The 18,082-nt window shown below is 40.3% G+C and overlaps 2 protein-coding genes across 3 annotated transcripts in view; both read left to right on the forward strand.

Moving 5' to 3' along the window:
• sft2d1 (SFT2 domain containing 1) overlaps nt 1-11,527 on the forward strand; it is a 40,624-nt gene extending 29,097 nt beyond the window's left edge. The window contains exons 6-7 of one of the 2 annotated variants that reach the window (XM_042305614.1): nt 828-857; nt 10,498-11,527. In XM_042305614.1, the coding sequence (XP_042161548.1) occupies nt 828-857; nt 10,498-10,537 (70 nt within the window). In that variant the 3' untranslated portion in view covers nt 10,538-11,527. The remainder of the gene's footprint in view (nt 1-827; nt 858-10,497) is intronic. The other variant, XM_042305613.1, reaches the window with a different exon arrangement.
• A 4,281-nt stretch (nt 11,528-15,808) lies between these two features.
• On the forward strand, nt 15,809-17,378 carry prr18 (proline rich 18). The gene has a single exon (XM_024406644.2). The coding sequence runs from the start codon at nt 16,028-16,030 to the stop codon at nt 16,775-16,777; it is 750 nt and encodes a 249-aa protein (XP_024262412.1). The 5' UTR covers nt 15,809-16,027; the 3' UTR covers nt 16,778-17,378.
• Nucleotides 17,379-18,082: the final 704 nt, after the last annotated feature.

The following is an 18,082-nucleotide window of genomic DNA, read 5'->3' on the forward strand; positions in this document are numbered from 1 at the left end:
TACCTGTGTATTATAATATATACCTGTGTATTATAATATATACCTGTGTATAATACCTGTGTATTATAATATATACCTGTGTATTATAATATATACCTGTGTATTATACCTGTGTATTATAATATATACCTGTGTAGTATACCTGTGTATTATAATATATACCTGTGTATTATAATATATACCTGTGTAGTATACCTGTGTATTATAATATATACCTGTGTAGTATACCTGTGTATTATAATATATACCTGTGTATTATAATATATAGCTGTGTAGTATACCTGTGTATTATAATATATACCTGTGTATTATAATATATACCTGTGTAGTATACCTGTGTAGTATAATATATACCTGTGTAGTATACCTGTGTAGTATAATATATACCTGTGTAGTATAATATATAGCTGTGTAGTATACCTGTGTAGTATAATATATACCTGTGTAGTATACCTGTGTATTATAATATATACCTGTGTAGTATACCTGTGTATTATAATATATACCTGTGTATTATAATATATACCTGTGTAGTATACCTGTGTAGTATAATATATAGCTGTGTAGTATACCTGTGTAGTATAATATATACCTGTGTAGTATAATATATAGCTGTGTAGTATACCTGTGTAGTATAATATATACCTGTGTAGTATACCTGTGTATTATAATATATACCTGTGTAGTATACCTGTGTATTATAATATATACCTGTGTATTATAATATATAGCTGTGTAGTATACCTGTGTAGTATAATATATACCTGTGTAGTATAATATATAGCTGTGTAGTAAACCTGTGTCATATCTTTTTTTCTCTCTTTCAGGTACAGCATCTCTTACATTCCATTTGCCAGGTAAGATGATTATGTTCCTATACCTTTAGTGGTCCCTGGTTAGAAGACTGTGTTCCTATACCTCTAGTGGTCCCTGGTTAGAAGACTGTGTTCCTATACCTCTAGTGGTCCCTGGTTAGAAGACTGTGTTCCTATACCTCTAGTGGTCCCTGGTTAGAAGACTGTGTTCCTATACCTCTAGTGGTCCCTGGTTAGAAGACTGTGTGTTCCTATACCTCTAGTGGTCCCTGGTTAGAAGACTGTGTTTAGAAGTGGTCCCTGTGTGTTCCTATACCTCTAGTGGTCCCTGGTTAGAAGACTGTGTTCCTATACCTCTAGTGGTCCCTGGTTAGAAGACTGTGTTCCTATACCTCTAGTGGTCCCTGGTTAGAAGACTGTGTGTTCCTATACCTTCAGTGGTCCCTGGTTAGAAGACTGTGTTCCTATACCTTTAGTGGTCCCTGGTTAGAAGACTGTGTGTTCCTATACCTTTAGTGGTCCCTGGTTAGAAGACTGTGTGTTCCTATACCTCTAGTGGTCCCTGGTTAGAAGACTGTGTGTTCCTATACCTTCAGTGGTCCCTGGTTAGAAGACTGTGTGTTCCTATACCTTCAGTGGTCCCTGGTTAGAAGACTGTGTGTTCCTATACCTTCAGTGGTCCCTGGTTAGAAGACTGTGTTCCCCTCATCTGGTGTGATGTGTGGAACCCAGTGGGTTGACCCTACCCGTCACCCTGTGCCCTGCAGGCTAGGTCTGGAGCACGGGGGAAAGCTGTTACTTATATTGTGTACTTTGGTATATAGCTAACAACAATGTGAGAACTATTTATTACAGTGTCGTTTCTAGTTTTACTACACAGAACAACTTGGCGTTCAGCGCTGCCAAGTTCCCCTGTTCACTGACTGGTTGTGTGACGCGAGGCTCTGTCATAACGTGATCCTGGGTGATCCAGTAGACACACACACTGACTGGTTGTGTGACGCGAGGCTCTGTCATAACGTGATCCTGGGTGATCCAGTACACACACACACACACACACACACACACACACACACACACACTGACTGGTTGTGTGACGCGAGGCTCTGTCATAACGTGATCCTGGGTGATCCAGTAGACACACACACACACACACACACACACTGACTGGTTGTGTGACGCGAGGCTCTGTCATAACGTGATCCTGGGTGATCCAGTAGACACACACACACACACACACACACTGACTGGTTGTGTGACGCGAGGCTCTGTCATAACGTGATCCTGGGTGATCCAGTAGACACACACACACACACACACACTGGGTGACACACACACACTGACTGGTTGTGTGACGCGAGGCTCTGTCATAACGTGATCCTGGGTGATCCAGTAGACACACACACACACACACTGACTGGTTGTGTGACATGAGGCTCTGTCATAACGTGATCCTGGGTGATCCAGTAGACACACACACACTGACTGACTGGTTGTGTGACGCGAGGCTCTGTCATAACGTGATCCTGGGTGATCCAGTAGACACACACACTGACTGGTTGTGTGACGCGAGGCTCTGTCATAACGTGATCCTGGGTGATCCAGTAGACACACACACACACACACACACACACACACTGACTGGTTGTGTGACGCGAGGCTCTGTCATAACGTGATCCTGGGTGATCCAGTAGACACACACACACACACTGACACACACACACACACACACACACACACTGACTGGTTGTGTGACGCGAGGCTCTGTCATAACGTGATCCTGGGTGATCCAGTAGACACACACACTGACTGGTTGTGTGACGCGAGGCTCTGTCATAACGTGATCCTGGGTGATCCAGTAGACATGTTGTTTAGTTGACACAAACCTTGTGGACCACGTGAAGGGATAATGACAATCCCAGACACACACACATACACACACACATACATACACACATACACACACACACACACACACACACCGATTTTTAAATTTAAGAGCAGCAGCCGTCCATCTACAAATGGTACAATGCTTTGCTGAGCTAAACACAAACACTCCCTGATCCCTGATAAAAACTGGTTTTATATTTACTTCTACACACCCTGCTGTTTGGTTCCACCATATGGTGCTAATCCCTTCCAGGGTGCATCCTAAAAGACTCCCTATTTCCCTACAGGGGGCCTATGGGAAAGTAATGCACTACGTAGGGAACATAGTGCCCTTTAGGACAAAGCCCTCAACCCACAGAGCTCATCACAGCTCTCCACTCTCCACGCAGATGGCAGCTTGTTGTTTCAGTCCCCCCAGCTCTACCAATGCTTTATATTAACAGTAAAATATAATTATCCTTTTTAGAAAATAGATTTTTTGAAAACATGTATGTTTGTTTTGACTAGCCTTCATAATATCGTCAGCGCTAAGCTCTGCCTGAACCCCCTGAGAGTTGACTTTAGTGGTGATTTCTGTCTTGGTAAAGGAGAGAATTAAACACAGACAAGTTGAGTCTCTTCCCCCTCCCTGGTGTCCACCCTTACACCTCCTTAGGAATAAAGGCACGGCTTGTTTAGCCTGAGCTAGAGGTTTCTCTCATTTATTTATTTATTTTAAACCATTTTTACCTTTATTTAACTAGGCAAGTCAGTTAAGAACAAATTCTTATTTTCAATGACGGCCTAGGAATGTTTTCATTTAGATTGGTGTTCTCTGTGGTTTTCATTTAGACTGGTGTTCTCTGTGGTTTTCATTTAGACTGGTGTTCTGTGGTTTTCATTTAGACTGGTGTTCTCTGTGGTTTTCATTTAGACTGGTGTTCTCTGTGGTTTTCATTTAGACTGGTGTTCTCTGTGGTTTTCATTTAGACTGGTGTTCTCTGTGGTTTTCATTTAGACTGGTGTTCTCTGTGGTTTTCATTTAGACTGGTGTTCTCTGTGGTTTTCATTTAGACTGGTGTTCTCTGTGGTTTTCATTTAGACTGGTGTTCTCTGTGGTTTTCATTTAGACTGGTGTTCTCTGTGGTTTTCATTTAGACTGGTGTTCTCTGTGGTTTTCATTTAGACTGGTGTTCTCTGTGGTTTTCATTTAGACTGGTGTTCTCTGTGGTTTTCATTTAGACTGGTGTTCTCTGTGGTTTTCATTTAGACTGGTGTTCTCTGTGGTTTTCATTTAGACTGGTGTTCTCTGTGGTTTTCATTTAGACTGGTGTTCTCTGTGGTTTTCATTTAGACTGGTGTTCTCTGTGGTTTTCATTTAGACTGGTGTTCTCTGTGGTTTTCATTTAGACTGGTGTTCTCTGTGGTTTTCATTTAGACTGGTGTTCTCTGTGGTTTTCATTTAGACTGGTGTTCTCTGTGGTTTTCATTTAGACTGGTGTTCTCTGTGGTTTTCATTTAGACTGGTGTTCTCTGTGGTTTTCATTTAGACTGGTGTTCTCTGTGGTTTTCATTTAGACTGGTGTTCTCTGTGGTTTTCATTTAGACTGGTGTTCTCTGTGGTTTTCATTTAGACTGGTGTTCTCTGTGGTTTTCATTTAGACTGGTGTTCTCTGTGGTTTTCATTTGTTACTACGCAGGCTGAGTAATATTTAGATTATGTTTTCATTTAGACTGGTGCTGTGTGTTCATTTGTTATTACGCAGGCTGAGTAATATTTAGATTATGTTTTCATTTAGACTGGTGCTGTGTGTTCATTTAGACTGGTGCTCTGTGGTTTTCATTTAGACTGGTGCTCTGTGGTTTTCATTTAGACTGGTGCTGTGTGGTTTTCATTTAGACTGGTGCTGTGTGTTCATTTGTTACTACGCAGGCTGAGTAATATTTAGATTATGGGATGTTTTAATGTATACCCTTATTTTATATCACCTTTATTTATTTTATATTACCTTTTTAACCAGGTGAGGCAGTTAAAAGTCATTTTTTTTGTTGCATTGACAGCTAGGGTTAACCCACATCCCAACTGGTGCCGTTTCCCTTTGAATAACATAATGCATGATTTATTTGAGTTACCATTCAAAATGGTTATTTACAGAAATTAACCCCTAATTCCACAGTACTTCCCCTAATTCCACAGTACTTCCCCTAATTCCACAGTAGTTCCACAGTACCTCCCCTAGTTCCACAGTACTTCCCCTAGTTCCACAGTACTTCCCCTAGTTCCACAGTACTTCCCCTAGTTCCACAGTACTTCCCCTAGTTCCACAGTACTTCCCCTAGTTCCACAGTACTTCCCCTAGTTCCACAGTACTTCCCTAGTTCCACAGTACTTCCCCTAGTTCCACAGTACTTCCCCTAGTTCCACAGTACTTCCCCTAGTTCCACAGTACTTCCCCTAGTTCCACAGTACTTCCCCTAGTTCCACAGTACTACCCCTAATTCCACAGTACTACCCCTAATTCCACAGTACTACCCCTAATTCCACAGTACTTCCCCTAGTTCCACAGTACTTCCCCTAGTTCCACAGTACTTCCCCTAGTTCCACAGTACTTCCCCTAGTTCCACAGTACTTCCCTAGTTCCACAGTACTTCCCCTAATTCCACAGGACTACCCCTAATTCCACAGTACTTCCCTAATTCCACAGTACTACCCCTAATTCCACAGTACTACCCCTAATTCCACAGTACTTCCCCTAATTCCACAGTACTACCCCTAATTCCACAGTACTACCCCTAATTCCACAGTACTTCCCCTAATTCCACAGTACTACCCCTAATTCCACAGTACTACCCCTAATTCCACAGTACTACCCCTAATTCCACAGTACTTCCCCTAGTTCCACAGTACTTCCCCTAGTTCCACAGTACTTCCCCTAGTTCCACAGGACTACCCCTAATTCCACAGGACTACCCCTAATTCCACAGTACTTCCCCTAATTCCACAGTACTACCCCTAATTCCACAGTACTACCCCTAATTCCACAGTACTACCCCTAATTCCACAGTACTACCCCTAATTCCACAGTACTACCCCTAATTCCACAGTACTACCCCTAATTCCACAGTACTTCCCCTAATTCCACAGTACTTCCCCTAGTTCCACAGTACTTCCCCTAATTCCACAGGACTACCCCTAATTCCACAGGACTTCCCCTAGTTCCACAGTACTTCCCCTAATTCCACAGTACTACCCCTAATTCCACAGTACTACCCCTAATTCCACAGTACTTCCCCTAATTCCACAGTACTACCCCTAATTCCACAGTACTACCCCTAGTTCCACAGTACTTCCCCTAGTTCCACAGTACTTCCCCTAGTTCCACAGTACTTCCCCTAGTTCCACAGTACTACCCCTAATTCCACAGTACTACCCCTAATTCCACAGTACTACCCCTAATTCCACAGTACTTCCCCTAATTCCACAGGACTACCCCTAATTGGTGTTGGTCTGTGTTGACCACATCATCACTCCCAACACTAATGTAGCCCAAGCTGATCCTTTAATGTGTTTTACTCTGTTGATACTATATATAGGTGTATATATATATATATCCCCTCTCGGGGGAGGCTCTCCCCTGTCCCTGGTTAAACCTGCTGCATCTGCTCTTTCTAATACTTCAGCTGGGGTTACTATGGGTTGTGTCCCAAACAGCTCCTTATTCCCTATTTAGTGCATTCCTTTTGACCAGGGCCCATAGGTTATCCTAGGGAATATTTAAGATGCAGTTTATCTGGGGTACCCTGGAGTAATCTGTTGCGCCGGTGTTTCATCATGTCAGTAAATTATCATTTATTTATGTGGTGTGTTTTTAGGAAGCCGGGTGCTAAAATAGCGGTGTGTTGCTTTCATTGTAGAGGAAAGATGGGAAGGAGGTGGAGTGTATAAGGTGTGTCTTTATGTGAAGGGGGGTGAGCTCACTGCAAATCAGAGAATCACAATGAGAGTCACCAGTCTTTTCCACCAACCATCTTGTGCCTCCTCGCTCGCTCTCTCTCTCTGTCTCTCTGTCTCTCTCTGCCTCTCTGCCTCTCTCTCTCTCTGCCTCTCTCTCTCTCTCTCTCTCTCTCTCTCTCTCTCTCTCTGCCTCTCTCTCTCTCTCTTGCTCTCTGTCTGTCTGTGTTATGATTAATCCCTCCCTCTCTCCTTTTAACCTTAGCTGGTTCAGCTTCACCTCTCCTCCAGTAGCTGTTGAGGGTGACAGGAAAGTGAAGTCTGCTTAGCAACACATGGATAGGGGATAGAGAGAGAGCAGTTGACACAGAGGAAGAAAGAATGAGGGGGGAAGTGGAAGAGAGAGATGGAGGAGGGGACCGTTTTCTGCTGTTGCCATGGCGATTCATGGTTGCGACGCTTCATCATTCCAATACCTGGAATGTTAAGGGGGGTGGGGGCGTCACTTTTCCGCCAAAACATAATTAAATATGCATGAGCCACGCCCAAAACAACAGAGGATTAATGTAATAGCGATACTGTAGTAGCAACATTCCAGATGAGATATATACGGGAATTGTTATCAGCAAGGTAAAAGGCCTGTGGTGGGTACGAAAACCATCTTTAAAACCCAAAATACTAGAATGAAGGAATAAATAAATGACTGAATTATAACTATTACTTTCATCATTATTTTGTTGTTTTTGTTCAGGCAAATTATTCAGATATAACCTACTGTATCAGGCAGCAGATATAACCTACTGTATCAGATATAACCTACTGTATCAGATATAACCTACTGTATCAGATATAACCTACTGTATCAGATATAACCTACTGTATCAGGCAGCAGATACAACCTACTGTATCAGGCAGCAGATATAACCTACTGTAACCGATATAACCTACTGTAACAGATAACATATATAACCTACTGTATCAGATAACAGACATAACCTACTGTATCAGATAACAGACATAACCTACTGTATCAGGCAGCAGATATAACTTACTGTATCAGATAACAGATATAACCTACTGTATCAGGCAACAGATATAACCTACTGTATCAGGCAGCAGATATAACCTACTGTATCAGGCAGCAGATATAACCTACTGTATCAGATAACAGACATAACCTACTGTATCAGATAACAGACATAACCTACTGTATCAGGCAGCAGATATAACTTACTGTATCAGATAACAGATATAACCTACTGTATCAGATAACAGACATAACCTACTGTATCAGATAACAGACATAACCTACTGTATCAGATATAACCTACTGTATCAGGCAGCAGATATAACCTACTGTATCAGACAACAGATATAACCTACTGTATCAGGCAGCAGATATAACCTACTGTATCAGATATAACCTACTGTATCAGGCAGCAGATATAACCTACTGTATCAGATATAACCTACTGTAACAGATAACAGATATAACCTACTGTAACAGATAACAGATATAACCTACTGTATCAGACATCTTAATACAGTAGGTTATATCTACGGTCTAATACAGTAGGTTATATCTACTGTCTAATACAGTAGGTTATATCTACTGTCTAATACAGTAGGTTATATCTGTTATCGGATACAGTAGGTTATAACAGAGAACCTACTGTATTAAAAGAGAACCTACTGTATCAGACAACAGATATAACCTACTGTATCAGGCAGCAGATATAACCTACTGTATCAGGCAGCAGATATAACCTACTGTATCAGGCAACAGATATAACCTACTGTATCAGGCAGCAGATATAACCTACTGTATCAGACAACAGATATAACCTACTGTATCAGATAACAGACATATATAACCTACTGTATCAGATATAACCTACTGTAACAGATAACAGATATAACCTACTGTAACAGATATAACCTACTGTAACAGATAACAGATATAACCTACTGTATCAGACAGATATAACCTACTGTTCAGATATAACAGTAACAGTTATAACCTACTGTATCAGACATCTTAATACAGTAGGTTATATCTACTGATCTAATACAGTAGGTTATATCTACTGTCTAATACAGTAGGTTATATCTACTGTCTAATACAGTAGGTTATATCTGTTATCGGATACAGTAGGTTATATCTGTATTATCTGTATACAGTAAGGTTATAGGCAGCAGATATAACCTACTGTATTAAAAAGAGAACCTACTGTATCAGGCAGCAGATATAACCTACTCAGACAACAGTATCAGGCAGCAGATAACCTACTGTATCAGGCAGCAGATATAACCTACTGTATCAGGCAGCAGATATAATACTGTATCAGGCAGCAGATATAACCTACTGTATCAGGCAGCAGATATAATCTACTGTATCAGGCAGCAGATATAACCTACTGTATCAGGCAGCAGATATAACCTACTGTATCAGATATAACCTACTGTAACAGATAACAGATATAACCTACTGATATAACCTACTGTATCAGATAACAGATATAACCTACTGTAACAGATATAACCTACTGTAACAGATAACAGATATAACCTACTGTATCAGACATCTTAATACAGTAGGTTATATAACCTACTGTATCAGATCATAAATACAGTAAGGTTATATAACCTACTGTATCAGATATAACCTACTGTAACAGATAACAGATATAACCTAGGTTATAACCTACTGTATCAGACATCTTAATCAGTAGGTTAATCTACAGTAGGTTATATCTAGGTTTATCTCAGATAACAGTCTAAATACAGTAGGTTATATCTGTTATCTGATACAGTAGGTTATAACAGAGAACCTACTGTATTAAAAGAGAACCTACTGTATCAGACAACAGATATAACCTACTGTATCAGGCAGCAGATATAACCTACTGTATCAGGCAGCAGATATAACCTACTGTATCAGGCAGCAGATATAACCTACTGTATCAGGCAACAGATATAACCTACTGTATCAGGCAACAGATATAACCTACTGTATCAGGCAGCAGATATAACCTACTGTATCAGGCAACAGATATAACCTACTGTATCAGGCAGCAGATATAACCTACTGTATCAGACAACAGATATAACCTACTGTATCAGGCAGCAGCTATAACCTACTGTATCAGGCAGCAGATATAACCTACTGTAACAGATAGCAGATACAACCTACTGTATCAGGCAGCAGATATAACCTACTGTAACAGATAGCAGATATAACCTACTGTATCAGGCAGCAGATATAACCTACTGTATCAGGCAACAGATATAACCTACTGTATCAGGCAACAGATATAACCTACTGTATCAGGCAGCAGATATAACCTACTGTATCAGGCAGCAGATATAACCTACTGTATCAGACAACAGATATAACCTACTGTATCAGGCAGCAGCTATAACCTACTGTATCAGGCAGCAGATATAACCTACTGTATCAGATAACAGATAGAACCTACTGTATCAGACAACAGATATAACCTACTGTATCAGGCAGCAGATATAACCTACTGTATCAGACAGCAGATATAACCTACTGTATCAGACAACAGATATAACCTACTGTAACAGATAACAGATATAACCTACTGTATCAGGCAGCAGATATAACCTACTGTAACAGATAGCAGATACAACCTACTGTATCAGATAACAGCGAGAACCTACTATGTTGTATTGATCATAAAGATTGATATTGGATTGATCGTGAAATATTTGTTGTCATGTATCACCTATTCTCCCCTTCTGTTCCCCTTCTGTTCCCCTTCTGTTCCCCTTCTGTTCCCCTTCTGTTCCCCTTCTGTTCCCCTTCTGTTCCCCTGTCTTCTCCTTTTTCTCCAGAGATGCAGTGATAAAGGTTTTCAACAGCTGTCTGAGTTAGAGAACGGACAGTGCTCTCCCGGGTCTGGGTTCAAATACTATGAAATCACAAGACCGGTCCCAAATATGCAAAGACAACGGAGAGATATTTTGTATTTGTATTTTTCATTTTCATTGCTGTTTTGATACTGTGAATCATTAATATTTCCAATAGTTGTATAATCATGTTAGCAGTTATCTGAAACTAATGCTTATTCATATTATGGTTATCAGGGTTGGGGTCAATTCCATTTCAATTCAGTTAATTCAGGAAGTAGACTGAAATTCGGAATTGGAATTGGTTTACTTCCTGAATTGACCCTGATAGATGCTTATTTAACCTTTTGTTCGTTACTCTCAGATTGGATCTGTTGTTTTAAAGTGTGTTTATGCTTCTGTTGAGAGAGGTGAATGCTTGAAATTCAAATATTTAATAATTTTTTAAATATATATCATCCAAAAAGACAGGATTGGGGTCAAGTGGAATTGAAGGCAGTCAATTCAGGAAGTGACTTTGAAAATGAAAACATTTTCCAACTCTCAAAATAAATAGCTTTTACTTTTCAGTTTATTGAGAAGTCATTAAAATATGCCTTTTTTTTTTTTTTCAATTCTTGAATTGGAAGTTAAGTTTACTTCCTGAATTGACTGCCTTCAATTCGAATTGCCCCCAATCCTGCAAGTAGACCTATTTTATATCTTGTTTCGTCCAGAGCAGGGAAAGACCTATAGACATTTTACAACATGATGCTTGTAAAACTGAAAATACAACTCAACGCCTTACCTTTTTCTACTTTGTATTTTGTCTCATGACAATACGATTTGATGATATTTTAACATTAAGTTTTCCGTCTTCAGAAGAATGGAATATGACTGTCTATTTTTTTTTTGATGAATAAAATGAAAATGTTTTCATTTTGAAACTGCTCTCCAACTTAGTTCGGCCTTAAAGGACAATTCCACCCACAAACTATCTTTTGGTATTTGTTTCATTAGTCCATTGTTGTCATATAGTCCTAAAAATGTTTTGCTTTTCAGCAATCAAGTTTTCAAGATATGTAAAACGCAGCATCGTGTGATGCAAAATGCATCATACGGGGGATGATTTCTGTATTTTTAAAGTTACATATCTTGAAAACTTGATTGCTGACGAGCAAAACATTTTAGGACTAATGAAACAAATACCAAAAGATAGTTTTGGGGTGGAGTTTTCCTTTAAATGTTGGTGTCACGCTTATATGTTTTTAGAGTGTGCGTGTGTGTTCTTCATTTCCTAAAATGCAGAGGACACGTGTGTGTGTGTGTGTGTGTGTGTGCGCGCGCAACCATGCGTATGTGAGTGATTCCTTGAAACACATTGTATCTCCTCGCCCCATGTGTCCAAGTCAGTGACATGTAAGTAATGTGGCTGATTAGACTCAAATTGTGTTATGTTACTAAATTCTTAATGGATAACTACAGTATCCCGGCGTGCCCTGCCTGGGGCGACAGACAGATAGACGATCACATCACACCACATTAAACGCACATCCCTCTCTTGGCTTTTCTCAGCCAAGGACAACAAAGGGAAAGGAGCTACTGTACCACTGGCTTGTGTTCATTAGTGCAAAATGTTTCACAATGCTTTGCAACTGGGGAGGAAAAAAAATACATTTCTTATTGGACAAATCCCTCTCCATTTCAGTATGTTTTCTTCCGTTTGATGCCTACTGAACAGTGCAGTGCAGTGCACTGAGTGACATACATCATCAGTGAGTGACATGTGCAGTGAGTGACATACATCATCTCCTCTCTTACTCCTTCAGCTCAAAGCCCAATTGCCTGTAAATGAGCTCTCTTTGTTTCTCTAGTTAAGATGCAGTTGAGACCTTCTGACTCATTCACTTCCGTCCTTCTGTTCTGTGTAATCTTAACCTAATTACCTACTACCCTACCGCATAGCTTTTTATATTCGCCTGGTCCCATATCTAGCCGTTTGTGCTGTCTTCACAATGTCTATGATCATTGTCACAATAAATATATATATGGCAAGGATGGGAAGAAAAAAACGATTTGTGACCAATGCTATTGTCATGTGGGCATTGTGTGGTTAATTCTAAATCTAAACAACTTCGGAATAAGATGGAGCCCTCTGGATGGGATTCTGAAAGGAGGATGTGGTTGCTACGACAACCACGGGAACTAGGAATTACCCCTCTGCTCCTCCTCTCCGTATTCCCAACGGGAGCATCCAGGGTCACATGGTCCATTATGGTAATGAGGGATTTCAGACAGTAGTGTCACAGGACACCCTGGTCGGTCTGCCTCCACGCCTCTCCTGTCAGAGGTAATATGGTTCAAAGGGGAGGAGGGGACTTTTTCCTGGATTAGACCCGTGGCCCAATACAATGAGTGGCCTTAACCCTCAACAAAGAGAGAAAGCTCTGGGTGAGGAGAGATGCTTCATTTGCTCTTTAAGAAAAACAACAACAAACCTTTAAGATGTGTCATAAATATTTTGTGTTATTTCATGTGGTACTCATAGACATATCCTGTTCGCTTCTTACATAGCTCTACGCGACCTAACATAAGGTTTTTAAACATCCCTCTCGAGGCGCTTTCTTTATACACTTGGAACAAATGTCTGCTTGGGGTTCTATATAAGGAACCGTAAAGGTTCATAGATGACATCTATCTGAGCATAGAACCTTTTATATGTTGAACCATATTTTATCATCGGGAGTACGTGATCGATGCCTATGGTGTTCACCCAGCACATACCCAGTCTTATGGAATACTATAACAACGTTTCATTAGTAGTGTGATCATGGATCGGGCTTTTAATATAAAAATACATCTCCTTTCAGTAGCACTATAGCTCCAGGATACATCCCAAATCGCACCCTATTCCCTATATGGTGCACTACTTTTGACCAGAACCCGATGGGATACTCTACGGGCCATGGTGTAAAGTAGATCGGGAATAGGGTGCTATTCGGGACTCATTTACAGGGACTTTGCTTGGCAGGGGGGTTCAGCTAAGCTTTTAGGCTCACTGTGACTATCAGAGTCATCTGGGAGAGGGAGGAAACCTACATCTCTATTCATGTCCTGTCTTTGGTTGGAGGACCAATGTTTGTGTTGTTGTTGTGAATGTGAGTCTGTTTTTTTCCATTCAATTATGATGATTTTGAGAACAAAACAACAACAAAAAGCCCTTGAACCAAACCCCTTGATCTGGTGAGATATCCCGCTGGTTTCTACCATTTCCTTTCTTTGGGATAGAGGAAGGACAGTTGTTTGTTTCGTTTAGCTTCTTTGAGAGTGAACGTGCATGAAGAAGTTGACTAGGAGGACAAGAAAGAAAAATCTCAACTCAATACAGTAATCAGGTTTGTCACCCCACCCACCCCAGCCAGACTGTCTTTCCACGGTGAAACTTATGCGATCATCAGCTTTTTTAAATCTGCTGTATGTGGTTAGTGACATTTAAATAAATAAAGAACATTTCTGTGCTAAATTATTATTATTTGTATAGTATTTATTCGTTTTTTTTTATTTAACTAGGCAAATCATTACTCGTTGTCTTGTATTGTGATCATGACTTGTTCTGAATGTGTGTTCTGAATCTCTACTGCTGGTCTCGCTCAAAGTCGGTTCTGGTCACATATTATTAGAAATAGCCAAACAATGTACCTTTTTATAATTGAGAAATGATTCACACAAAATGGAAAATAAAACGGTGTGTAGGACTGGCTATTACAGATCAATATATGTGAGAAGCCAACGGCATACAATTTAAAGGGCCAATCAGCTGTTGAAACAACAACAATCCTAATCCCCGCGCCACTGTTTTGAGTAAAAAGCTGAGGGATGGAGAAATGTAACCAGTCTCAAATTCATAGACAGAGCAATGGATGCAAGGTCTGACAACCCATTATATCAAAATTATAGTTTTAATCATGTTTTGTTTAAGTTTGGGTTCTGCTGGGGTATGACAGTTAAACTATGCTCGTGAGCATATAACTAATAAGTTATATTAGTCAAGAATCAATGGTTACATACCAAAAATGGTCCCTATAAAATCAAACGTTATTTGTCACGTGCCGAATACAACTTTACCGTGAAATGCTTACTTACAAGCCCTTAACCAACAATGCAGTTTTAAGAAAAATACGAGTTAAGAAAATATTTACTAACTAAACAAAACAAAAAAATATGTTTTAAGTAACACAATAAAATAACAATATCGAGGCCAAATACAGGGGTTACCGGTACCGAGACAGTGTTTATTTTAATGTTATTTTATTTCACCTTTATTTAACCAGGTAGGCTAGTTGAGAACAAGTTCTCATTTACAACTGCGACCTGGCCAAGATAAAGCCAAGTAGTGCGACACAAACAAAAACACCAGAGTTACACGTGGAATAAACAAACATACAGTCAATAACACAATAGAGGTAAGATAAGGGAGGTAAGGCAATAAATAGGCCATAGTGGCGAAATAATTACAATATAGCAATTAAACACTGGAATGGTAGATGTGCAGAAGATGAATGTGCAAGTAGAGATACTGGGGTGCAAAGGAGTGTGGGGGGGTACAGGTTAGTTGAGGTCATTGAGGTAATATGTCCAGGGGTTTAACTAAGACCCTGACAGAACGTATTGCAGCACACCCTTCGAGAGAATAGCTTTGAGCCTCTGAAAACAATATTATACCTCTGAATTAAATGGAATTTTGCTCACTATTTATTCAAAATTGATGTCTAAACTATTGATGTCGAAACAGTCAATACACTTCATCCCTAATTCGTTAATATATATCCCTAGACGATTGACAATCAGGTTTCGACAGAGAAAAGGCAGATGGATCTATACCAGACATACTAGGTAAATGGACATTTGTCACTGGTAAATTATAAATAGCTATAACAATATTGTGTGTCTGTTCTTTATTTCTTTAATCAAATGTATTTGGTTTTTAATTTTAATTTCAGTGGATGAACTGAATGGAAAAATTGTGAACATTTTACTGAAATGTAAATGGGAATTGACGTCAGCCCTGTAACATCAGTCCCCTGAATAGTAAGACTGTCATGTTATTGGTCAGTTTTTAAAAGTTGTTTTTTTAAACATTCAACAAGGATACTGTTACATTTAAAGTACTACGTGGAATGAATGACATCACTATCCTAAAGGCCACCGCAGAAGCCACGCTTGTTTTTATACCGTTGTTGCCTTTGTTTAGTCGCGTGCCTTCCGCTCCTCCGCTCTTTCCGTGGACACGCCTCCCACGGACGAGCCTTATAAATACCAGACAATCCGCATCTTCACACCAGTTGAATTACAAAACGGATTATAGCGCTGTTGCTCATTACGGCATTCAAGATACCTCATTTTTACTTGATCGGACAATGCAATTTGAATACAGTATATTTATTTACAGTATTCGAGTTCAAACGTATTATTCTGTTTAATAGAAGACGTTGCTTTTGTGGTCGGATCACTTTTAAATCCCTTTTAAATCCCAATAATGCCTTTTCCGCCGATAAATCTCCATCAACGAATCTCTTCTCCCGGGAGAGACCTCTTCAGGAAAAAGAAACAGACGGAGGAAAAAGACTCGGAGAAGGAAAAGATCTCGAAGTCTTGGACTACGGCCAATCTGAGGAATTTGGGGCGAAAACCCCAACAACAGAAAACTAAACTCCCGATTCAGGAGACAGAGGGTTTAAAGAGCTCGTGGCTAACTTTACCCAAACAATCTCAAGACTCGTGCGAGAGCGTTCCGCTTTACAGTTCTGTGGAATCCACCACGCACCGGGACAGGGGTAAGCAGTCCTCGCGGAGTTCCATAGGAAAGGACGAGGCAGGAGAAGAAAGGAAGATTCAATTCTCTCTGAGCCTCACACCGGAGGCCATTCTCGTTATTCAGAAGCGCAGCTTAGAAAAACAGATGCTAGCCAAACAGCAGAAGGGTTGTGTGTCCGTAGACTTTCGGCACAGGCGAGTCTTTCCATCCAAACGGACTCAAGGTGGTTCCAAAAGCTCGACCATTCCCGTCGCCAATCTGGAACACGCAGAGGACATTACAGCCATAGTCAAAATATCTTTACTAAATGATCAGTATAAATACGATGACGTGGAATACGAAGAAGAAGATGGCGATGTGGATGAGACGGTGGTGAGGAAATGCAAAGAATGGCTGAAAGGAGTGGAAAGTGCTGCTGCTTTTGGGAAAGTGGACAAACTATCTACCCTTCCTCACCTAAAAAGCTGCTGACGAATGCTTCTCATATTATAAGACTTTAATATGATGTGACAAGGCAAGCTAGGAACATTGCACATTGTAGCCCACACAAAATATGGATTCTTAGTAGCCTATCCACTGACACTGCTCACCATTACGCACGGCGAACACTGTTTCCACACACATGGGAATGTTTTTTTTTTACTAGTCTAATAATTCTAATGATGTCTGAATTGAATAGCCTTTCATGTTGACACTGTCAAAATCCTGTGTTCTCTTCTTTTGCACGTCTTTATGTTTTTATTGAGGCGCCTTTATCCGTTGGTTGGCATGAGCCGCCTGCGATCCAAGGACCCTCTACCTTTGTGTCCAAGAACAATAGCTGGCATCGACAGGGTTACTTTGTGCGTGTTGTTGTTGTTGTTGTTGGGTGCACCTCTCAGAAGATGCACCTGTTTGTTTTTTTTGCACTGTCTGTAAAATGAAAGAAAAACTGTTGTGGAGGTGGATCTGATTTGTAGGCCTACCTTATTTATTATGAGGGGGGGGGGGGATGTTTGTATCAGCTCAAATGTTTCGTTCTACCCTGACATTTTTATGTCATTTGTATGAAGTAAAAAATGTTTTCAATCTACATGCACTGATTATTTGACTCATTTCATTAGTGTAGACATTACCCTGGCAGTTTAGTGATCAATAAACCCAATGCAAATCAAATTAGGCAAATTCAGTTTCTAGTCCGCTATGTATCCAAATGGTAGACATATCCTCCTGTATCCAGTCCTTGAATGAAGGTCTGTAGCTATGATGACAACTGTAACCAATGGCGATTGGTTCTACCCGATCAACAAGTCGAAAGTCAAGAATGACTCGATGGCTCAGACGTCATTGAAAGCTTAGGTTTCACAAGGTTTCTTGTATATGCTACCTTTGAGTCATTTTGGGGCGCTAACTAGATAAGCTTCTTATTAGAATGTGTGTTAATCGGGGTTGTCAGAGAGCTCTCGTGCACAGCACCCGCTGACAAATGCAGAAGCATTAGCCTACTAAGGAGTCGGACTAGTGGCCTAGGCTAGTGCACACATTAATGCTATTAGGTCTTTAAGCCGTTGATTTAATCAATATGTCTAGGCCTAGTGGTTTATCGTGTCAATCAACTCAGTTTCCAGCTGAACAAAATGTATTTTAATGTTTTCGTATCGGATACATCACCCCGTTGTTGTTATAAAGCCAAAGCCAATGCATCGACATCCTGTGGCCTTATACGGTTGTTATAGAACTGATCGGGTGCACTGCTCAGAGAGGATTGGTGCACGCCTGCTGTTAGAGAGAGAGAGA

The sequence above is a fragment of the Oncorhynchus tshawytscha genome, linkage group LG24 (assembly GCF_018296145.1).
Source record: "Oncorhynchus tshawytscha isolate Ot180627B linkage group LG24, Otsh_v2.0, whole genome shotgun sequence".
NCBI classification, from domain to species: domain Eukaryota; kingdom Metazoa; phylum Chordata; class Actinopteri; order Salmoniformes; family Salmonidae; genus Oncorhynchus; species Oncorhynchus tshawytscha.